Raw genomic sequence first — 24,799 nt, forward strand, 5'->3', positions numbered from 1 at the left:
AAGGAGAGATGGCGCAGCCTGTTTGCAAAGTTCTAACCTTTGCCTTCGGTGGGGAGGAGGGATTCCATAGCATGCACCCACACTCACTCACTCACTGTGTAGTATTATTTGCAGAAAATGATTCCTAGGGACTACCCTGATCCCACAAAAACTGACCACAGGAAAAATGCATCCTGGTTCCTGGGCAAAAAGGAATGTAAACTACAGGAATTCCAAGGACCTGAAAATAAGTCTGAAGCAGAAAAAGAACACGGAAGAGGAGGGGAAAACAGCAACTCTTTAGGACCACAGGAATAACTATAACCTGGTGTCCAAACAATTCATTGGCTAAAATGGTTGGAGCAGTCAGTCCAGCTTGTTTCACAGAAGTTTCTTAGACGGGGTACCTGCATATTTTGCTTCCTATTTCTCTGTCTAGAAGGGCAAGAGACTTGCTTCTTTAGAAAAAGGAAAGCTCCGAGTCCGGAGCCCCTGCCCAAAGGCACCAATGAAAACTTCTCCAGGTGCCACCTTGCTTGTGGGTGCCGAGTTGGCGACCTCCACCATGTAATACTTCTCCTGGCAGAGCACAATGTCCTATACCAGGGATGGAGAACCTGGCACCCTCCAGATATTTCTGGGGGGAAACTCCCATCAGCCTCAGCTAGTATGGCCCCCAGTCAAGCATGATGGGGTCTGCAGTCCAACACCAGTTCAGAGGTCCGCAGTTATAGTTTCCCTTTGCAAGATTGTCACAAGCACCATGTCTGACGCTGAAAGGTTTGGGAGTTTGTTTTTAAAAGAACCAAGCAGGAAGATTTCCAGTGGTCAGAAGGTAAGGCTTCAGAGGAGCTTGGCTCCTTCATTAGATCATCCCAGTGTTCACAAGGCAAAAAATCAGCAAAGATATTTGCCATCCAGGAGATGGGGCGGGTCATGGCCCCGGCACACAATCTTGAGGGGAGCAAACCAGCATCTCTGTCGCGCCCTGCCTGGCTCCAGCAGTGAGGGCTGGGTGAGTGCCAAGGGCAAAGAGCATCCTCTGTGCTTCTACCCTGCCCGGCGCATGAGCACCTGCCTGGCAGCGTCAGCAGCAAGAGCTGGGTGAATGTGCTCCACTCCCTCCGCTGAACATTTGCACCACCCCTGGTGCTGGCAAATAGCGCTACACCCCTGCCCAGAAGAGTCTGGCCTACAACACCTCTGCGCTCTCGCTGGAGGGAGGCAAGCCCAGGAAATGCAGGTGAGGAGGGACCACCTGCTCTGCATGCAGAAGGTCCCAGGTCCAATCCCAGGTGTCTCCTGGTGCCAAGAAAGGGCCCCCAAGCCCCAGGAGACCCCCTGCTGGTCACAGGTAGGCCACAGTGGGCTACATCTTCCTCCCCACACCTTCACTGAAGAAAAATGTGGTGGACAGAACAAAGCTTGCCTCACATGTAAATTCAGAAAGTGTGCCTCGGCTACCGGAAGGTTAGCCAACACCATCCTGAACCCATTTTGAGGTATACTCCATATTTAGGTGCCAGCAAGCCTCTCACCAACACCAGGCTATCGAGGGAGCGGGTTGCAATGCCAGCTGCTTCGAATGCTTGGCATTTGCTAGTGCAGCAATCTTGTAGGTCAAAGTCACCCACCAAGTATTCCTGAAAAAACAAGGCACCAGTGGGCGATTAACCCCTTGGGTAAGGTTACTGCCATAAAAGGGGACCGGGTATATAGTGTGACAGACAGCCCCAGAGCCTTATAGGATTACAGACACCAACCAATACACCCATAAATCAGACCTCTGAAGTCTGAGGATGCGTGGAAGTGTGCAAACTACTGCCCAGAGGGGCCACTGCACCCGTGTTTCCTCAAGAGCAGAGGGACTGGCATCCAGCAGGGCCACCTGCTGCTAAAACTGAGGGGAGCCTCAAAACTCATGTATGCAACAACACTGAGGCAATCTGCCAAAGTCAAAACTGCCCCACGGCAGCTTCCCCTGTCCCTCTGGCCCAGGCAGGAGCCCCTACCTTCTTTAGCTTGTCGTTCTCCTCCATGTACTTCTTGGCCGCATCGCTAGCTCCTTCTGCCTGCTTCTTGAAGGCTTCGTTCGAAGCCAGGACGGTGGCGTGCTGGGAGATGAGGGTGACCAGGCGTCTCAGCAGACTGCAAGGACAGAGGCAGAAGGTGGCTCAAAGAGGGCATCGCAAACCAAGTCAACAAGAGAGTTAAGACACACACACAGAGAGGTCTTTAGATCTGGGTCTGCTGTAAAGGGCACTAGAGTGACCTAGTTGATAAAGCACCGGGTTCAATTTCCAGGTCAGTCACAGGCTTCCCAACTGGCCTTGGGAAAGGAGGATTTTGTACTGGAAACTGGGGGTGGAAGTAGCTTCCTTACCCACCAAGGCTGTCTCTGAATACTGGGGAAAGCAAGCAAGGAACACAACTTGGCCTTGCCCAAGGCTAACCAGGTGGGACTTGAATCTGAACCCAGTAGTGCTTTATCAGCTGGATCACTGAAGCCCCCACTTCCAGTCATAAAACGACTGAGCCATGCATACCCTTTGGGGAAAACAGAACAGCAAGGCCTAACAATGTCTCTGACCAGAGAAGACTGGTAAGAAAATGGAAGGCCGGTCTTGCCTTCAACAGGATCAGGGGTTTAACTGCAGTAGAGAAGACTGTGCTTCACGTCAAAAGTTCAAGGATGGGAACCTGTGACTTTCTGGATATTGCTGGACCACCATCTCCCACCATCCGTGGCCACGGGCCATGCTGGCTGGGACTGACACAACCTGGAGTCCAACATTATCCATAGGGCTACTTAGGATCCCCAATCCTGCTTCATGTCAAGGTTCCCCAAACCTTTGATAAAAGAAGCTGCCTTATACAGAGTCAGGATATTGGTCCATCAAGCCCACTATCGTCTGTACCCTGACCAGCAGAGATTCTGCAGCATAACAGCCTTGCCCAGACCTACTGCGTGGTGCCAAGGATTGAACCTGGGACCTTTGGCGTGCACACATGTGCTCCGCCGCCGACTTAGGGCCCTTCCCACGCCACCCCCAAAGCTAACGTACAGGTTTTTGGGGTTAGCCCACTCCACCAACCAGCCCTCCCACAGACATAGGGAAGCTTCATTCTTACCACTACAAGAAAGCCAAGCTGCTCTTCAATGCCCCCACTGCACAGGAGTTCTCTCCCCACACCAAGACAGAGGAGAGCAAAAGGCAGAATTGCAGGATCAGCAGAGGGCTTGGCCAAAGGCTTTGCTGCCTCCCAGCTCAAGAAGGAGCAAGTCCGGAAGTGGTTGTGGCCCCTGCCAATGCAGGCGCAGCTCCACACTGAGAACCCATTCTGCCAGCCCTTCTGCAATTGTTTATATCAAAATATGGCCTCTCTTATGAGGTTGTCGCTCACCAGGGCTCTCAGCTTAGACACAGCTTCTGCTCCACCCTCCACCTGCTATCACCACTGCTTCCCTCCAACTTAGCCTTATCACTTCTTGCCCCATCCCCACCAGAGGAGCAAGAAGAATGAAGCAACACTTCCTGGACTTGAAAGAAGCCACTGCACGTCACCCTTTCAAGGAGCAGCTCCTTTTCAGCAGTAGGAGAAGAGAAGAAGAGAAGAGTTTGGATGTGATATCCCGCTTTATCACTACCCGAAGGAGTCTCAAAGCGACTAACAATCTTCTTTCCCTTCCTCCCCCACAACAAACACTCTGTGAGGTGAGTGAGGCTGAGAGACTTCAGAGAAGTGTGACTGGCCCAAGGTCACCCAGCAGCTGCATGTGGAGGAGCAGAGAATCGAAACCGGTTCACCAGATTACGAATCCGCTGCTCTTAACCACTACACCACACTGGCACCACAGGAGGCAGACTAACGTACAGAGAACCATGCAGAGCCAGCCCCCAGAGCTGCACAAGTCAGGCGCTACATTGCAAGGCTTACACAAGCCCTTCCGGCAGCTTGGACTGGCCCAGGGGAAGGAAGGCTGCCACATCCAGGAGCCACCAAGCAGATCAGTCGCGACAAGGGAGTGCCAGGACACAGGCCAAGGTGCCACCCACAAAGCTCAGCCTTGGCCAGATGTCAAACAGGCTTTTGCCACCACCAGATGACCACTGTCTGTTAGAGGCCACAGACCGAAATGTCGGTCAGAGAAGGGAGTGAGGTGGCAATAAACCCAGTGCAAGGCGAAGATGGCCCTCAGCACAGATTCCTCTGGCTGCAAGAGCTGCCAACACAAGGCCACAAAGCGGAACGAGAGAACACTGGCAGTCCCTTCGAGTGCTTCAATGACAAGTGAAGCCCAGAGAAGGGTGGTTTGCAGCTCTCGCCTGGAGAAAATGCTCCTTCCTGTTTTTTAAAAAGCTTCTCTCGATAGTGAGGATACAAGAGAGGGAAGGGCAGGCCTTTTACCTTTCTGAATAACCGCCTTGCAAGTCAACGTGCTTTCAAGGGCAAGGGAAGGGCAATGCCACCTTGGACAAGCGTTATGGGAGTGAGATCTGGCCCAGGACTCCCAGTTCCCTCTGTATAGCCATTCTGAGCACGGACAACAAATGCATTTTGCAACAATGAAAGGGAAAGTGAGCTGAGAAGCTGCAGCCCGAAGGCCAAGGGCTGTGCTCACAAGACCAGAACATCCTGCCTCCTGGCCAGACACTCACACACAGCAAAGATATGGAAGCCGACAGCTCCCCCCCCATCCCTACTTCCAGCCCCAGCTGCACAGTCAAGCGCATTCCCTTTGTATGCAACTCTGCACCCAGGCTGCTGATTTATGGCCCACAGGCATTGTTCACACCCTTCGCCAGCTGTCCTGTACGGCCAAAAGCGGCTGCTCATCAAACCAGAGAGCTGGCTGGACAGGCACCGTAATGGACACAACAGAGACCCTGCAGCCTGCTCACAGCGCCAGGGAGGACATCAGCCCCTGGTTCAGCTGGCCTGTGAGCAGCTGCTGCCAACGCAAGGACCCCTGGCAACGGAGAAGGGGTGGAGCAACTGGTCTGCATGCAGGAGGTCCCAGCTTCAACCCCCATGTAGCATCTCCAGGTGGGGCTAGAAATGCCCCCCCCTGCCCCGCCTGAACCCCTGGGGGCCGTGGCTGCCAATCAGCGTGGCAATATCCGGACCAGCCTGCCTGTGGGTCCCCAGATGTTGTTGAACTACAACTCCCATCACCCCTAGCTAGCAAGGCCCGAGTTCAGGGATGATGGGAGTTGTAGTCCAACAACATCTGGGGACCCACAGGTTGAGAACCGCTAATCTAGATGGACAGCCGCTCTAACTCAGCATAAGGCCATCTTCCTACACTGGGGGAAGGGCCACATCTCAGTGGTAGAGCGTCTGTTCTGCATGCAGGAGGTCCCAGGGTCAGTCCTCAGCACCTCCAGGTAAGGCTAGGAACACCCCCTGGCTGAACCCTGTACAGCCTCTGCCAGCCTGTGCAGGCAATGCTGGGCTAGATGGACAAATGGTCTGACGTGGCATAAAGCCTCTTCTGATACTCTCAACAGGTTGCAAAATGAATAGCAAACACAAAAACTCATTATGTGGGCAGGAGAAGAGAGAATAACTTTAGGAATTGGAATTTCATCTCTTTTAGGCTTCTTACTGTTAATCTCAGAAGCTTCTAAAGAAAAAGTTGGCTCAAAGGGCCAAGGGCTGCCTGGCCCTCACTACAGTCCAAGTGCCCAGAAGTGGTGGTTCTGTCCAGAGAAAGCGTCCGGCTTGTGCTCATTAGGGCATCACTTTGTGGCTAAATCCCCAACTCTGAAGAGTCTACTCTACTGGCTTGTAGACTCAGCTCCTGTCCTCATCCTCAGGAATTTTCAGTAAGAGGTCAAGATTATGCACGCCTGCCACCTTGTGGCCAGAGAGAGCACAGCAGGCTGCTTCAGCCTCTGCAACTACAGTGGTACCTCGGGTTAAGAACTTAATTTGTTCTGGAGGTCTGTTCTTAACCTGAAACTGTTCTTAAACTGAAGCACCACTTCAGCTAATGGGGCCTCTGGCTGCCACTGCGCCGCCGGAGCACGATTTCTGTTCTCATCCTGAAGCAAAGTTCTTAACCTGAGGTACTATTTCTGGGTTAGCAGAGTCTGTAACCTGAAGCGTCTGTAACCCAAGGTACCACTGTACTTGATTCTAGTCTAAATAGCAGCAAACAGAATACACTGGTACCTCGAGTTACATACGCTTCAGGTTACAGACTCCGCTAACCCAGAAATAGTACCTTGGGTTAAGAACTTTGCTTCAGGATGAGAACAGAAATTGTGCGGTGGCAGCAGCAGCGGGAGGCCCCATTAGCTAAAGTGGTACCTCAGGTTAAGAACAGTTTCAAGCTAAGAACAGACCTCCGGAGCAAATTACCGTAAGTTCTTAACTAGAGGTACCACTGTATGCAACAGGGGTTGGAAACGGGAGGTCTTTGGTCAACCTCCACCTGGTCCTCACAGTCAAGTGGAGGCAAGAGGGAGGAAGCAGTGCATGCCCAGCTACTGCATAGTCCCATCATTTATTATTATTTGTATACTGCCCTTCATCTGAAGATCTCAAGGCAGTTCACAGCATAAAAATACGTAATAAAAACACAAAATACATATTAAAAACAAGAACTATTTCTGGGAACTGGAGTCCCACAGCATCCAGAGGGCGACCTCTTAGGAATCTTAGCAAGTCTTGGATAGTAAGTGGGAATACAGAAGGCACTGGGAATAAGGCATTGAGATGAGCAGTTGCATCAGTCGCAGCCAGATTGCATCACCCTTCGCACCCACTTCTTGCCAGTAAGGCCAAATTGTCAGTAAGGCCCTTGACATCGTTCTTGCAGTGTTGCTGTATAGAAATTTTGACACCCTGCCTTCTCCAAGCAGCCTTCCAAAAGAGGCTGCTGTGCCAGACTGATGCTGAAAACAGGAGTCCTGCTCTGAAGATTAACCGGTTTTTTACAGCATAAGCTTTTGATGGAATGGAAGCCACCCAGACAGACAAGAGAGAGAAAAGAAACAGAGAGAGAGCACCCAGTGAGGCTCTAAACGGCCTAGGACCCTCGTACCTACGGGACCGCCTCTCCCGGTATGCCCCACAGAGAGCCTCAAGGTCCATAAATAGCAACACCCTAGTGGTCCCGGGCCCTAAGGAAGTTAGATTAGCTTCAACCAGAGCCAGGGCCTTTTCAACACTGGCTCCGGGCTGGTGGAACGCTCTGCCTCATGAGACCAGGGCCCTGCAGGATCTGATTTCTTTCCGCAGGGCCTGTAAGACAGAGTTGTTCCACCTGCCTAGCCTTTGGCTTGGAGCCAATTTGATTCCCTCCCCCTTTTTCCTTTCTCTTCCTGTGATGAGGCTGCATTTTAATATTTTAATGTTTCAATATTTTAATGTTGTATTTTAATTTTTTTTTAAGTTGTATTCATTCAACTTGTTTTTATTATTGCTTGTTAGCCGCCCTGAGCCCGGCCTTGGCTGGGGAGGGTGGAGTATAAATAAAAATTATTATTATTATTATTATTATTATTATTATTATTATTATTATTATTAACCAGGGACAGGAAACCAGTGTGGCCCTCTAGATCAGGCATCCCCAAACTCGGCCCTCCAGCTGTTTTGGGACTACAACTCCCGTCATCCCTAGCTAACAGGACCAATGGTCAGGGATGATGGGAGTTGTAGTCCCAAAACAGCTGGAGGGCCGAGTTTGGGGATGCCAGCTCTAGATGCTGTTCTCTAGCCCTGACCTAAACAGAGCAACGCAAATGGGAGCAGGGAGAAGAGGCAAGCCCCTCTGCAGCTCACATCACGCTCGTTGTCAAAGCTTCCAGAAGGGAGAGCAGGGAAATGTGATGAAAACCGTGCCTCCTTTTTGTACAGCAGTGGTTTTCAAACTTATCTTCAGGGAGTAATTTTTAGTATTGCTTTGCCTGCCAATCTGCATATCTAACAGTTGTTGAAACAGCCTGGGCATGCACCGTGCGAACAACACTGCAGGTTAACTGCATTGCTTATGCAAGGGTGGGGAGCCTTTTCCGTCCACCATGGGGGCCAACCTTGACAGGCGAGTGGTGCAATCCATCCGAGAGGCGAAACTAGGCTTTATTTCACTTGGGTCAAAGACCCAGTTGGGTACCCAATCCCCCAATGCACATTTGCATATATACACACACACAGCCTGGGAGCCTCAATGGCGCCCCCTCTGGAGGCTTCACCTGAGCAAAAACCCTGGCTAGCCCCCACCTCCTATAGCTACGGCTCTGAGGCAGAAAACACCAGATGATTGGCAAGTGGGTGGTCCCACCCACCCCTCCAAATTCATTGTGCAGGGTTCCCAAACTTGGCACCACAGCGCAGGAGGCACTGCCAGCCCTGTGCTTTCCATGTTCTGTAGGCTGAAAGAAGCACAGGAAGCTTCAAAGAGCAGTTGTAAAAAGGGAGAAGCAGCTTCCACTGAATAGGAACCACATGCCCCCCTCAAGCAAGGTGCGTTCTCATTGCCCATCATTTGATGCCATGACTGGGAGTATACCTTGCTCCAGCAAAAAAAAAAACAGTCAAGAATCCACTTTAAGCTCCTGGTTGTTCCTTTGAAACCCCACCTTTACCTGTCCCACACCTGCTATCATGTATGTGGGGCAGTGGGCCTGTATTCACAAAAAAGCCTTGTAGGCCAAGTGGGCAGGCCTGGCTAGCCACGTTTGGCCCATGGGCCAGAGGCTCCCCACCTCTAGCTTTGCCATCCTCTCGGGTGGCGCTGTGGGTTAAACTACAGAGCCTAGGACTTGCCGATCAGAAGGTCGGTGGTTTGAATCCCCACAACGGGGTGAGCTCCCATTGCTCGGTCCCTGCTCCTGCCCACCTAGCAGTTCGAAAGCATGTCAAAGTGCAAGTAGATAAATAGGTACCGCTCTGGCGGGAAGGTAAATGGCGTTTCCATGCGCTGCTCTGGTTCGCCAGAAGCGGCTTAGTCCTGCTGGCCAGATGAACCGGAAGCTGTACGCCAGCTCCCTCGGTCAGTAAAGCGAGATGAGTGCCGCAACCCTAGAGTCGGTCACAACTGGACCTAATGGTCAGGGGTCCCTTTACCTTTACCTTTTATCCAGCTCTGCAGCCAACATCTACGGTGCAAGAGAACCAGGCAAAGTGTCATTAAGGGGAGATGTCAACGCCTGCCTAGAAGCTTTTCTCTGCAAAGGAGAATATATGGAGGCCACCCTTGCAAGGGGGAGAGGGATGCTCCCTAGAGCAGTGTTTCCCAACCTTTTTTGGGCAAAGGCACACTTGTTTGATGAAAAAAATCTCGAGGCACACCACCATTACAGCCCCGTGACGTCAGCGCGCAGCGTCACTTGAGCTCCTTCTCCTGCTCGTTCAGGGCCGCAGTGGCGTAGCGTGGGTTGTCAGCACCCGGGGCAATGCAAGTAATTTGCGCCCCCTGACCCGTGGATTTGCGCCCCCTAACACTAACCCCCAGATGTTGCGCCCGGTGTGGCCGGCCCCCCCTGCACCCCCCACGCTAGGCCACTGATCCATAGCTAAAAGCAGAAGTCGACAAATGTGTCCTGTTTTTTGCTCTTCAAAATATGGCAACCCGAAGACCCCCAGGGACCGTCCAACCAGCCTAGGAAGTGTGCTCTGGTCGCGGGGGAGGAGACACGAGGCATTGCCATCCACACCTGGAATTGAGGAGGAGCTGGAAAGGTCCTTTGGTTTCACACCCAGGACCCATTTTTTCTCTCTTCTTTTGAGAAAGGGGTGGGAAACGGGATTTGGAGGGCGCATGTGTGCGCGTAGCTGAGCTCCAGTTGCTCTGGGCATTTCTGGACGGCGCCGGTAGCGTCTCTCCTAACCCCTCCCCACCCCGGTCTCCAGCCCCCCCCCCCGCCCAAAGGCTTCCCCCTACCTGGCCAAAGTTCCACCCGAAGCTGGAGATGCGGTTCGCGCTGCCCACGAAGAGGACGCCGAACTCGGAGAGGACGTATTCCTTGCGCTCAGCGCAGCGGCGCAGCTAGCCGCTCAGGGGCCAGGGGCGGCGCGCGCGTCCTGCAGCCAGGGGCGAGTGCCATGGGGGCGAGCCATGGCAGGGCGCGCTGCGTGGAGCCTCGCTGCAGCCTCCCCCTCAGCTGTAGGGAGGCTGAGGCGGTGGGCAGAGGCCAGAGCGGAGCTTGCGGGCAGTTCGCCCGCAGACGCATGGCTCAGGCACGCTGCAGGCGCCGAGGTGTGGCGCCCAGTGCCCCCCGCCTCGCCTAGCTACCAGTGGCATAGGAAGGGGTCTGCGGTGGGTGCAGGGCTGAAAGGACAGACAAGGCTCCAGCAACCACCCCCACCGCCAAGTCCGCCGGTCCTGCAATCCCTTGCACGCTGACTTGGAAGTACAGTGGTACCTCGGATTACATACGCTTCAGGTTACAGACTCCGCTAACCCAGAAATAGTACCTCGGGAGGGGCAGAGAGCTGCGAGTGCGCCCCCCGCAGTTGTTGCGCCCGGTGCGGCCGGCCCCCCCCTGCACCCCCACGCTACGCCACTGCAGGGCTGGGTCGCCGCCGTGAGGGAAGGGCGCCGGGGCGCTGCTGCTGCTGCCGCCGCCGCTCCTGGCAGGCATGGGCCCAGCTGAGGCGGTGGCGGCTGTTGTGGTGGTGGCGGCGATAGCGGGCGGAGGAGGGGGCGGCGGCGAGGTGGCCGGCGGCGGAGGCAGGTGGAGCAGGAGGGCGGCCGAGGCCGGTGAGGGAGTAGGGTTGCCCGGGGCTTGAGGAGCCGTCGCCGGGAGTTGCTGCTGCTGCCCGGACATGCCGGCCTCCTCCTCGTCCGCTGTCTCGCGCTCCTCCCTTTTGCGCGCGCTGTCCCGCCGCCGCCCCATTGGCCGGGTCCTGTCAGCTGATCCTGTGTTATTTCCTCTGTGTGTGTGTGTGTGTGAGGGGAGAATGGAGAGAGAAACCTCGGCACCACCACCGCGGAGCCGCCCCTGGCTCGACGCGGATCCTCGCCGCCGCAGCCCCGCCTCTCGCCGCCCGACTCGCCCGCCTCCCTCCCACGGCACACCAGGCAATCTCTCGCGGCACACTTGTGTGCCGCGGAACACCGGTTGGGAAACACTGCCCTAGAGAACTCTTTGCTACTATACGCAAGAACTATGTCAAGGGCCACAAAGTAAATAATTTGGTTCTTACTGGCAAGAAGTGGGTGATGCAATCTGGCTGCAGCTGATGCTCCCCTCAATGCCTTATTTCCAGTGCCTCCTGAATTCAAACCTACTATCCAAGCCTTACCCAGATTCCCAAGCATCTGGCCCAGGGATTGGGAAATGGTAGCCCTCTAGATGCTGTTAAGTCTCCAGTTTCCATCAGGCTCCAGGCAGCATGGCTAATAGTCAGGGGTGATGAGTCTGGCCGGCCACGCAGCTTGCCCGCCACCTGATCTGGCCTCAGCAGTGCCCCCGAGGTACTCACAAGGACATCAGCAGCGAGAAGCCAGCAATGTAGAGGTTCCGCTGGGCTCGGAAGAGCTTCATGTGATAATGCTCCACAGCCCCAGGGTTGGTCTGCAGGTTCACTTTCTCGGTCACATCGTCATATTTCCGGATCTCACGAATGGCATCTGCAAGTCACAAATTTATATACGAGTCAGAGCTCCGCAGACTGACAATTTATTTGCAAGTCTTGCTTGAACTTAAGCTCCGGTTGGTTTCTTGAGATTTCGTCCCAAGCTCAGCCCATTGCTATGAATCCATGAATCCGGCTGCAGTCTTTGACAAGAATCCACCAAAAGCCATCATGCCACAACAGCATGTGTTCCGGACAGAAGTATAAAATGGAGGTAGGTTTTGGTCATGCCAACTTGAGGGAGGGAGAATGCTTGTCCCACTGACCAACAGTAGGGTCCCCAAAGAAGGTCTTAGACTGATGGGAACATAAACAAGCTTTTCAGCTGCCCCCACACAATGCAACACTTTGCTACCCTCCTACCATGAGGAGCCTCTGGGTAATTTCCACTGGTCCAAAATATAGTAGCACAATTTCTGTCTAGAACTAACCTCCAGGAGTGTATCTCACCTCCCAGAACAGGGCTCTCTAGCTATTTATGGACTCCAGCTCCCATCAGCCCCAGCCAACACGACCAATGATTGGAGGTGGTAGGAGCTGTAGTTCAACAACTACTGGGGGGGGGGTGTCACAAGCTCCCCAGCCCAGTCTCTGAGGAGAGCGCCATTAGCTGCCAGCCTGTTTTCAGGCCCAGTTTAGGGTGTCGGCTTCCAATTTTTAAAGCCCTCGGTGGCCTCGGAAGCCACTTAATGAGCTCTTTGTCCTATACTTGCCACCCACCACATTAATTAAGATTGACACATGAGACATTACTTCATGTAATCATGATCATCTGAGGCAAGATCAGCTGTCACCACGAATAGGATATATTCAGCATGGCGCCCAAGTTAAATTCTCTCCTGAGAGAAATCTGTCAGTTCCACTCCATTGTCATATATTTCAGGGCTTTTTTTTTTGTTAAAAGAATAATGATAATGAGGTGCCGGTTCGAGTATCTATACCAATGTGCTGTGGGTGCCAGCACAAAATGGCTGCCATGAGCATCAAAGAAACAGAGGTGCCATTAGAAGGGGGCGGAAAGGCCCTGCTTCTCATGCTTGAGAATTAAGCCAATGTTAGCTGAAAGGTCTGTGTAGACGTAAGACAATGTCACCCCTCCTTCATTCCGTTCCATTCTGAGACAGTACGAATGCTTTTGGGTATTAACATTACAAGCCATTTTGACAGCCTAAGTCATGGCAATGCATGATTGCAAAATAAAGTTTTGACTCCTCACTGACTGTGCTAAAGGTGAAACTATTTCCTCACATATTCAGCCTCGCCAAGTATTCTAAAAGCAGCGGACTTCCAATACCAGGCGATACGTTGGTCCCATGATTGTGCTGCCCAGGCTTCTTTTTCTTTTAGCAACAGAAATTGCTGGGGTGCAATCCAGATGGGGATCACAGTGCATGGACCGGGGGGTGGTGGGGGTGGGGGTGGTGACCCTACTCCACAGCTTTTTTCTAACTAGAAATTTGCCACAAGCAGCTTGGGAGGCAATTTTGAGGGGGGAAATGTGTGGAGAAGGGACAACTCCCTCGCCCCACAAATCCTACCCAAAGTCAAACCCCCACAGCTGATATTTCCAGAAGGAAAATCAAGCTCAAGTCACATGGCAAACATATCATCCAGTCTGGGTCAAATGCGATAGTCATGTTTCAAGAATATATGGGGTTAGCAGGATAAAAGTAACTAAAGTTTGAAGTGACTGAGAACTAAAGCACTGAATTCCTTCTCCTCCTAGGCCTAGTGTGGGAATCCTGAGGCCCAGGGGCCAAGTGCACACCCATCTACCCCCAAGACCTCTCTATCTGGCCCACATGACTCTCTCCAGGACACAGCCCACACTAGCACCTGCCCCACTGTCTCCTTGAGGGCTTTTGCCTGACTGGAACTGAGACTAGAGAGGTCTGCATAGGAACCTCTGGATTTTACATGACTTGAATGGAGCCTGCTATATGCAAGTGAGTAATGTCTGGGGTTCTACCCATCTTTTTGCCTCTGGCCATGCCCATTTTGTGGCCCCCAGGAGGAAAAAGTGCCCTATCCCTGCCCTTGACAATTATTACAAGAAAGCCTCTTCAAAAGAAAAGAAAAAAAGCCTGTGCAACAACTTCTTCTGCTAGCGCAATGGGGCTTGCCCCTCCAGTTGGCTCTGGGGGTCAGGAGAACCACTGGGACAGCAGGCAGGTGGAGGAGAAGGCAGCTCATTTTATCAGGAAAGCAGAAATGAGTGAGCCGACAGAGCGATCTGCTTAGCTCTATGTTGAATTCATTCCCTAAAACAGGACGGCTGTGGCATGCATACTTGTGATACGGCAAGGTTAAAGCGCATAAAGCATTTAAAAACCATATTGTCAGGAGAGCACTGTTTAATGTCTGGACAAGGTATAAGGACTTACTTGAAAATAAACCCCCAAGGTGGTTGTCACCAATGGAGGCAAAGGTTCAGAAAAGGCTCAATATGGAGGCCAAATGGCCAAAATATTGGGAAATTTTGGAGCAAGAAGGAGACAAATTGAAATTGCAGAGCTTTGAAAAACTAAAAGGCAGAGTGCGAGATTGGCTTCATTATTACCAAATAAGAGAGGTATACAATTTGGATTAAAAAATTGGCTTCCAGGCGGAAAAATCAAAGTTGGAAACAGAACTGTTAGAACCCAAAACTAAGATTTTGTCAAAGATGTATAACTTGCTGTTGAAATGGAATACTCAGGATGAAATGGTGAAATCTGCTATGATTAAATGGGCACAAGACGTTGGACATAATATTATGTTTGCTGACTGGGAACAGTTGTGGACCACAGGTATGAAATTTACGGCATGTAATGCCCTAAGAGAGAATATTATGAAAATGATTTACAGATGATACATGACACCAGTCAAGCTTGCAAAAATCTATCACTTGCCCGATAATAAATGTTGGAAATGTAAAGAAACTGAAGGTACATTCTTTCACCTTTGGTGGACATGCCCAAGGATAAGGGCTTTCTGGGAGATGATATATAACGAAATGAAAAAGGTATTTAAATATACCTTCTTGAAGAAACCAGAGGCCTTTCTCCTGGGCATGGTCGGCCAATTGGTGCCAAAGAAGGATAGAACTTTCTTTATGTACGCCACAACAGCAGCAAGAATACTTATTGCAAAGTATTGGAAGACACAAGATCTACCCACTCTGGAAGAATGGCAGATGAAGGTGATGGACTACATGGAATTGGCAGAAATGACTGGCAGAATCCGAGATCAGGAAGAAGAGGTGGTGGAAGAAGACTGGAAAAAATTTAAAGACTATTTGCAGAAATACTGTAAAATTAATGAATGTTAAAGAGATGTTGGATTGAAAACAAGCGGTATTGGTAAAAAGATTAACAAGAGTATGTAAATATGGATCGATAATAGTGGAAAATATATATTTATAATAGGTTAAGATGTTGAGCAAGGATAAATGATAAAGGGTAAGGACCTGCTGAATTAAATATCTGAACTGGAATACAAAAAGGGAGGTGTGAGGAGGTCAGGAAACTAGTAAATGAAGTATAAGATATGAAAATATTGATTTCTTTCTTTCTTTTTCTTCTTTTTAACTGGTTTCTATTTTGCATTTTTCATGTGTTTTGTTTTTGTATACTTGTAGCTCTTTTTTCTTTTATTAGGGTTATTCTTTGTTCTTATGTTTAAACTTTGAAACTCTTTATTGTTTGTAAAATTTTAATAAATATTACTTTTAAAAAACTAAAAAAACCAAGACGGCTGACTGATGACCCATGGGCTGGACTTGCCTTCTTGTGGCGCCATGTGAACATGGCTCATTTTGGTTCTATAATAATGTCTGCATTTGTGTGGACACAAGTCCATCAGCTCCATCCCTAGGGAGCCCCGACAGCCAGACGGCACAAACTGATGGGATGGTGCTCTACTCACTCATAAGACAAATGCTTCAGTGGAGATTCCAGCATTGCAGTGGGTTGGACTAGATGACCCTCAGGGTTTCCTTCCAACTCTACAATTCTGAGTCCATGAAAGGGGTTTGTACGGAAAAGTGCACTTCTCACCCTCACTGTCCCACTGAAAACTCCAGGGGGCAGCAGAAGCCAACTTCTTGCATACCTTGCAAGCTCCATCTCTGCATGTGCCATTTTAACACTCTTGCGCTGCAGAGTCTCTCTTGCCAAAGGAGCCAGAAGCAGAGAAACCTGCTGAAGAACAGCCAGGAATGTTTCACAGGGAACAGCCTACCTGTCACTGGGCATGTGCTGCTGGCTAGAACACTGGATTCTGGGCCATCACCGCAGGTGACTCTAGAGGCAGTGACAAAGAACATGGTGCCCTCCAGGGGCTGGCGTACTGCAACGCCTAACAGCCTCAGCCAGCATGACCAACGGTCAGGGATGATGGGAGTTGTAGTTCAGGGACAGCCGAAGGGCGCCATGTTGATCATCCTTGCTTTAGGGGAAATTGAGCATCTCTAAGACAACAACCCAGCCACATAATCTATCTTAATGGAGGGGGAGGTAAGAATGTGCCCAACTTCTGGTCCAATTTATTTCTAAGCCGTTTCTCCATCTCAAAGGCCTTCAAAGTGCCGGCAACCTTATCTTTTAAAAATATAGAATTCTGCACCATAAAACTGGATCAGGAGTGACACGCACACAACCCAGGGGAGAGCTTGTCCACAAAGGAACTACATAAAGGCTGGGCCAAGTGTCGAAATGCTAGCAGGGAGAGGGGGCCAAGTGAGCCCTTCAGGGCATGGAGTTCCATAATCTGGGAGAAACAACCCAAAAGGCTCTGCCCCATGTAGAGGGTAGACTGCATCTCTGACAGTGGCAGAGCAGGGCATCTGCTGAGGACCTCAAAAGGCAGAGAAGTATCACATGAAGGAGGCGGTTTCTTGAAATGCCCAGATGCAAGGGACTTAAAACAAATTGGTTTGCTTTATGTGGAACTGGTGTAGTGGAGGTAGGGGTCAAAAGAGCAGCCTCATTTCACAAGGCTTCCAGGGTCTCTCCCCCACCCCCCATCTGAATAGAATACATTGCCATAACCCACACAAAAGATATTGGCATCCTAGCCCAACTGCTGATGATATTATTATTATTATTATTATTATTATTATTATTATTATTATTATTATTATTTTATTTGTACCCTGCCCATCTGGCTGGGTTTCCCCAGCCACTCTGGGCAGCTTCCAACAAAGATTAAAAATACATCAAAATGGATGCAAAGCAGTTGTCTACTCAACTGTCCTGAGCAGTTAAGTGCAATGGTGAAGTAGAAAGAAGGTACCGTATTTTTTGCACCATAACACTCACTTTTTTCCTCCTAGAAAGTAAGGGGAAATGTCTTTGCGTGTTATGGGGCAAATGCCTACAGATGGTGGGGGGATCTGCTGCAGTCGTGAGCAGAGGATCCATGGTTCCCCTTCCTTCCCTCTTCTGTGGCTCACTTTGAAACAGCAAAGCGGGAGAAGAGCCGCTGAGTGAGGAGGAGAGAGAGACAGAGAGCCTGCTTGCTTTAAAGGAGCAAAGCGGGAGAGGAGAGGAGCCGCTTACATGAGTGTAAGCGGCTCCTGTCCGGTTGGCTCCTTTAAAGCAAGCAGGCTCTCTGTCTCTCTCTCCTCCCCACTCGCTAAATAGCAGCAAAGATTTTTCAAGCAGGCTCTCTGTGTCTCTCTCTCTCTCCTCCCCACTCGCTAAATAGCAGCAAAGTTTTTCGCAAGCAGGCTCTCACTCTCTCCTCCCCACTCCTCTTATAAGAGCCTTCTCCTCTTATACCCCTCTTCTGCATTATTAACAGCATCCTTCTCCACCCACCCCACGCGTGTTCCCTGTCCCTTGAGTGCTTTTCCTTCCCTCCCCACTTAAAACGTGGTTACAAAGCACGGGTCCACACGGATCCTCAGGATTTTTGCACTGGGTCACCCCAAATTCACCATCAGATCACATAGCATGTCCATGGCTACAGCTTGCACCAAAAAAATCACGCACCCACTGTTGCCTGGGGCCGCAGTGGTGCAAAAACATGGTTACAAAGCACGGGTCCACATGGATCCTCAGGATTTTTGCATTGGGCTACCCCAAACTCACCGTCAGATCACATGTCTGTGGCCACAGCATGAACCACAAAAATCATACATCCACTGTTTCGTTTAGAATATTTTTTTTTCTTATTTTCCTCCTCTAAAAACTATGTGCGTGTTATGGTTGGGAGTGTGTTATAGAGTGAAAAATACGGGTACCTATAAAGCAGAGGTCTGTCATCTCCACCACTTTCGCACCCGCAACCCCCAGTATTTTGACACCAGCTTTCCCCCTCTGGTTTATCTTCAACTCTTACTCTTCTAGGATTTTCCAGAGCACAGAAATGCTTCTGGTTGCCTTTTAAATTTCACAGCCACCCTGTGAGGAAGACCCCAAGAAAATTCATGGCCGGGCAGAATTGAACCTCAATCCTTCACGGCCAAACCCAGCACAGCACTCTGGGCAAAGCCCTACCCCAGCTACATGGAGGGAGATGAAAGGGTGGTTCTCCTGAACCACTGGCCAAGATAAAGTTGAGCGGGTGTGGAGAAAGGCCCTGAACCACAGCCACGTTCCTGTCCCCTTTCTGTCACAGTGCTAGGCTATGAGCAGCTCAGAGAGCACAGGAGGAAGAAGTGGCCCAAGGCCCTGGGGACCTGGCCAGAACCTGGCAGGCACAGGCAGAGAAGCAAACGCTCCCATGAGCGGGTGAGGCGAGAACACCCGCCCCAAGGACAATGGCTTCCTTCCACTCACCAAGAAACAACAGGACCAGGATGACTATGAGCACAACAAAGAAGGTATTCCCATAGGCCAACATTATCTTCACCAAGCGGGACTTGAAGATTTTCTGCCATCTGTGGAAGAAGGTTGGAGGTTAGGATCAATGCTTTGCAGGCAACAAACACAAACACACTTGACTGCAACACAGGCAGCAGCTTGTTCTGGTATGGGTGGGGAAGCAAAATGGAGACAGGACCCAGTTTTTCCTCTCTTGGGCTATTTAGGAGGCTGTGGACAAGCGACGACCAAGACTAGGATGGTAAACTTCCAAACGCAGTTGGCCTATAACATTCCCATCATCCCCAAGTATTAGTTACACTGGCTGAGCTGATGGGAGTCTCAGCAACATCTGGAAGGCTCTAGGTTCCCCCTTCCCCACCTCCAGGGATTTCCCGCCTCCCCAGTTACCTCTGCCTAACCTGACGCCATGGAAGCACTTTCAGGCAGAAGGCATTTTGGGGCTACATCAATGCCTTGGAGGGAGTGTAACTCTCCTAGAAGAAATCAGGAGACAACTCGGTAATTGCCAAGCAACATCCCCAGACAGCCTTCCGTCTGGGTTAAACAGCAGCGGAAGAGATGCCAGAAGGAGATGGGAGGAAGGAATGGGTGAGGGGGGGGATGTGTATGCCATGATTCTAAAGAAGTGCAGGTTGGGAAGAGAATTCAGCTTCCTGAGAGTCTTGCATATATGTTTTTTTTTTTTTTAAAGAAAACTAAGGTTCTAGGCCTCATAACTGGGAAGGTATGTTTGTAAGGTGAGCAGTGCCTGTGAAAGACTCAAAAGCCAGAGGAGCAGCCAAGGAAAGCTTCCAGGAGCTAGAGACAGAGCTGAAGTGTCCCAGGCAGCTCTTTGCTTCTCCCAAAAAGTTAAATTAGCAGAACTATGCAGGGTTTAAGTAGGCCATTTTAAGGATTGTGACACATGGCACCAAACACAAAAATATTTTTTAAGCAATTGCCTCTCATTGTCCAATCATGTCACACAAAAGATTCAATCAACAATCGGATTTCATTAACTGAATTATGCAAACTAAGTTTACAAGCAGTGTTAGAAACTCAGATACAGATCGCCAAATGGCACCTTAAACCAAGGCTGCGGTCACCCCAGTGGCACCATTCCCCTCCCACCCCCATGGGATGATGACAATCATTATTATTATTTCTGTTTCTATACTGCTTTATATTTTAAAGAACAAATCTCTGTATTTTACAACACATTAAAACATCAAATAAAACAATTCAGAATAAATCTAATTCGGGCTTCAGGGAAAGTATTTCAGATTCTTCTCAAAGTGGCATTTTGTTTTCCTCAGTCGCCAGCCTGGCATCCAGAGATCTCCATGTGGTCACAACTGGACCCGCACCAGTCGCAACTGGCTAATTCCAAACACTGTTTACAAGTTTATGTAGCAAAACATGGCTTTTCTTGCTGCAGAATCTGCAAAATTTGGACTTAGCAGGCTACAGAATTTTATTTCTTAGTGCATCAGAATACAACAGCCCTGACGGTGAGCTTCACTATCAACCTTTGTAATAGTAATAAAAAATTACTTCGCCGCCCTTCTATAAAGTTCCAGAGTTGCAGCACTTTTTAATAGGTATTTTAATCAGCTTAAAATAAATTAGTGTCGTAGAATAGGGTGGCTCCTAAGAACACTGTCCAAGAACTATGTCCTACATAAGGGCTGTTGCACCATCTCCTAACCACAAACCCCCCCCCCCTGAGCTACTTAACAGACGTTTGACAATAAGGAACTTGGCTAAATAAATGGGAGTGACTTTTCATCCACCTCCTTGTCTCCTCTCACAGATTCCAGTGACAACCAGATATTAAAAATAATTTCCCATCGGTCTGCAAGAGCTAATCACTCTCACCCAGCTCAACCCACTGTTTCGTTGACAGGCATCCGCCTCCTGCAACATCCTAGAAACCAAGGCCGAGAGAGGGTGTGATTGCGTCCTTAATTGTGTTACACAACAGCTGTGGCCTGGAAAGGCTCCTAGGTTCACCCGCAATCCCATCCCCACCTCAGCTCACCTTGTTGCTGAGATAAAGGGTATGCACAGGAGGAAAACGAGGAGGACTTCTGCATAGAGGAAGGTGGCCACAGCCGCCCACTGGAGACTCATCGTGAGACGCTTGGAAGGGACTTTACGTTGGAGAGGCTGAAGACTTCACGGCTAGGATGCAATTCTTAGCTGGAAGAGAGAGAGAAGACACTTGAATATGAAATTTGCTGGGCAAAATCCCCTATCTTGTACCCTCGCAGCAACAACCGCTCAACTCCAAAGCTAAGATTTAACCTGTATGGCACACTGAAGGAGGGAGAAGCCTCAGCTATTGGTTCCCCCTTATCTATTTAGGCAGCGCTGGGTAACCTATGGTCCTCCAGATGGCAATGGACTCCAAATCCCATCACCTCCAACTAGCATGGTCAATGGTCAGGGATGACCACTGGGAGTTGTACAACATCATCTAGAGGACCACAGGTTCTTCCCCTCTGCTTTCAAGACTGGCTAAGCTTACATACCATGCGAGTTCACTGCCATCTCAGAGGACAGCCTTTGAGTAAGCTCAGGCAGGGTCTGCCTGCAGGATCAGAGGCGGTGTATCTTGCTGGGGTTCCACAAGTGGGGCAAGTGCTGTTGCCTTTGCTATGGGCTTCCCAGAGGAATCCTGTTTGGCCATTATGAGAACAGGATGCTAGACTAGATGGGCCTCTGGCCTGATCCAGCAGGGCTCCGATGCACTTAAAGTCTGTAATGTTCATGAAACCCACATCAACCCCCCCCCCCAAAAAAATGTATTTGGCACAATGGTCAGAACATGTCGTTAAGCTGCTCAAGAACTGGAACAAGTTTGTTCTTTTTCCTTAGGGAATTAGGTTCATCCTCACATTTTAGCATTTATTCTTTTGTACCTTGTGAGCTGCCCAAAATACAGGTTATATAAATAGTTTATTTTATGATAATTTGGATTGTTCCTATCTTTCTACAGTTTATCATCATCATTATTATTATTTTAATTTAGTACCCGCCTTTCACCCTAAGGTTGCAATTAATGAGCCATTAATGAAAATTGCCCTATGATAATCTTCTGCTGTCTCTTTAGATCAAGGCCTCTTTCTCCTCCCCGCCTCCATTTTGATTTTACCTTCAGATTAGGGTTGGGGGAATCTGTCACCCTTCAGATGTTACTGGACTGCAGCTCCTTCCCATCAGCCAATGACCAATGGCCAGGCTTGTAGCTCAACAACAACTTCGAGGGCCACAGGTTCCCCATGCCTGCTTTAGGCACAGTCTAATGCTCCCATTGCTCGGTCCCTGCTCCTGCCAACCTAGCAGTTCAAAAGCACGTCAAAGTGCAAAGTAGATAAATAGGTACCGCTCCAGCGGGAAGGTAAACGGTGTTTCCGAGTGCTGCTCTGGTTCGCCAGAAGCGGCTTAGTCATGCTGGCCACATGACCTGGAAGCTGTACGCCGGCTCCCTTGGCCAGTAAAGCGAGATGAGCACCGCAACCCCAGAGTCGGTCACAACTGGACCTAATGGTCAGGGGTCCCTTTACCTCTAAAGGTAAAGGTAAAGGTACCCCTGCCCGAACGGGCCAGTCTTGACAGACTCTGGGGTTTGTGCGCCCATCTCACATCTATAGGCCGGGGGCCAGCGCTGTCCGGAGACACTTCCGGGTCACGTGGCCAGCGTGACAAAGCTGCATCTGGCGAGCCAGCGCAGCACATGGAACGCCGTTTACCTTCCCGCTGGTAAGCGGTACCTATTTATCTACTTGCCCCCGGGGGTGCTTTCGAACTGCTAGGTTGGCAGGCGCTGGGACCGAGCAGTGGGAGCGCACCCCGCCGCGGGGATTCGAACTGCCGACCTTTCGATCGGCAAGCCCTAGGCGCTGAGGCTTTAACCCACAGCGCCACCCGCGTCCCTTTACCTCTACCTTAATGCAAATAAGAAGGGGCCTTGGGGCAGGGTCTGACACCCCAAGAAAAACTCTTTTAGGGAAAGAAACAAAAGTTGCGCTTTCTGTTCAGTACCATCTTTCCTGCGCAAACATTTAGGGAGTGATGCTGCCATGGACACCAGGATAGTGCCCCACCTAACAGGCAGTTCATTCAGTAACAACTTGTAGGCCTCCAGCCCCACAGCATCAGTGTTTAGAAGCAAGCAATATTTCACCCTTTGCTACCTTTACAACCTTTGCACAAACCCAATGGAAGAGTTGCATTTGAGACCAGAAAGCTCTTCTCCAATATTTCAGCATATTACTTGAAAAAGTGCAGGCATGGAGGCAATCCTGGAACAGGCCCATAACCGCCAGGACAGCAGAGGGGTTGCCACAGCCTGTTCACTTCCTTTTATCTGAGCATTCGGTGCAGAAATAGCCCACCAGGGGCTTAAACAGACACTTGCAGCAAACAGGGGTTTCGTTTACCGTTCCCTGCCTCACTTCCACGCCCAGAGAAAGCACCAGAAAAAGTTCTATCCGCCTCCCCCAGTGTTACACCATCAGCCACATTCAGAGAACACGTGGGCAGGGCAAGGAAAATCATTCCCTTTGCAGTATGTACTGGGAACACGGCTATCAAGGCAAGGTGCAAAGCAAATTTTTGCTTTGCTATGGAAACCTAAGGCCTTAAAAAGGCGGTGGGGGTTCTGTCTAACTCTAAAGCTTGCTTCTAGGTTGTTAAACTTTAGAAATGGCCGAGCAAGAAGTCAGAGCCGTAGCTACGCGGGGAGCGGGAGCTAGCCGGGTTTTTTGCCCCGGGTGACGCCTCCGGGGGGGGCACCAGCCTGTGTGCGTTCGCAAATGCACGGGTTTTCTTTTGCCAGTCTGGGTCTTTAACCCGGGTGAAATAAAGCCTAGCTTCGCCCCTGCAATAAGGCAATGCGTTTTCTCCCACGCTTTATAGCCGGCAGAACCAGCCGCAGGATCCAACCGGGCTCCTGCGAACCGCCGAGGAGGCAGGATTGTTGCAGAACCGGTCTGTGCGCGCCTCTTCCCACGCAAACGCCCAGCAGGAGCAGCAAACGGAGAAACCTGCGAGCTGACGGGTTTCGTCCGCTGCCTCCGAGGAGCCTCACCCGCGGCGCTCGCAAGGCAGGCAGGCAGACACGCAGCCCAAGAGGAACGTGGGGAAGAGTTAATTGCGCGCGACTAAAGGCTGGCCGCGCCTGGCAATGGGGATTCGGGGAGCTGCAGCCAGGGCGGCGCGCGCCTCTTGCTTCCCACCCCCGCGACATTTCAGAGGGGCAAGAGGGGCGAAGGCACACCGAGAAGAGCCTGCCTAGGGGGTGGGGGGCGGGGAAGCAGCGAGAGCCCACGCCGGAGCCCCTCTCTCCCGGGGAGGCCTCGGCCGCCCGGCACGCTCCTGCGGCGCCCTCGGCGCGCCCCTGCCCCGCTCCCGCGCGCTGCCCCCGGGGCGAAGGCCGGGCGGCGCCCCACTTACCAGGCCCTCCAGCAGAGCCCAGCTGCGGCCGAAGTCGGAACTAGAAGGCTGGCAGGCCCCGCCTCTCCCGGCGGTGGGCGCGGCATCCCAGGGTCTCGTCGGCCGGGAGGAAGGAAGAGGGCGGCCGAGCCGGGCGGAAGACGCCTCGCCATCGCCGTGCATGCCCGCCCTTGCCGCTGCGTCTTTAGTCTTAGTTTCTTATTTGGTTCGGTTTCTTCTTATGCAAACGGAGGGACTGCGCAGGGAGCGCGAGCCCCGGCAAAGGAAGCGGGCGCCGTAAAAGAGCAGAAAAGTTGTCTTCTTGGGACTCTCTCGAAAGGGCTGGAGTTGCGCACATGCGCGCCTCCAAGGGACCTCCATTTTAGGTTGGGTGCTTGCAATGTGGGGCCGCCCCATTGAGCCGATGAGTCGGCTTTGCGGCTATAAAAAAATGAAGATGCGTATATATAGCGGGCACACGCTCCGCAGAAAAATGGGAAGGGGGGATTCTTGCAACAGAAAAATACAGATCGCCCTTGCTTTCCTCGACTGGTTCCTGCCTCCACTCATTCTTCTCTGACCGATAACGAGCAGCGGATCCTGGGTCCCTTGGTGGGAAATTGGGACTTTAAAAGTCAACCCCAAATTTTATTATAATATTACTTAACTTGCTACTTTTGCATGACAAGCTGCGCCCAAAAAGCAGCCCACAGCAAACGTTGCAAAGCCTTGGAAAGGCAAACGTGCAAGATGCAGAGTATGCCAGTAAATTTTTTTAAAGCAATTTAGCAGACGCAGAATAAATTGAGTATTACCCCCCCCACACACACACACACATACAAACAACCCACCCAACACCAATCTAGGCGTCAGTACATAAATACAAAGCAAAAAGGAAAGTTAACCCACAATAAAGTTTGTGGTACTGGTCTTGCTACACCCAAAGGTGCCTGGCTCAGTGGGGTTTGCTTCTGCACAGCTTGCATAGGAGTGAACTG

The 24,799-nt window shown here is 50.9% G+C and overlaps 1 protein-coding gene across 1 annotated transcript in view; it reads right to left on the reverse strand.

The window, feature by feature from the left end:
• The window catches only part of BCAP31 (B cell receptor associated protein 31), a 42,439-nt gene extending 18,463 nt beyond the window's left edge, over positions 1–23,976 (reverse strand). The window contains exons 1-5 of the mRNA XM_082204416.1: positions 23,823–23,976; positions 20,404–20,564; positions 18,336–18,436; positions 11,419–11,566; positions 1,992–2,127 (exon numbers count right to left, since the gene is read on the reverse strand). Coding sequence (XP_082060542.1) covers positions 1,992–2,127; positions 11,419–11,566; positions 18,336–18,436; positions 20,404–20,495 — 477 coding nt within the window. The 5' untranslated portion in view covers positions 20,496–20,564; positions 23,823–23,976. The remainder of the gene's footprint in view (positions 1–1,991; positions 2,128–11,418; positions 11,567–18,335; positions 18,437–20,403; positions 20,565–23,822) is intronic.
• Between the last annotated feature and the right edge of the window lie 823 nt (positions 23,977–24,799).

This window comes from Podarcis vaucheri, assembly GCF_965113315.1.
Source record: "Podarcis vaucheri genome assembly, chromosome: 17".
Lineage (NCBI taxonomy): Eukaryota > Metazoa > Chordata > Lepidosauria > Squamata > Lacertidae > Podarcis > Podarcis vaucheri.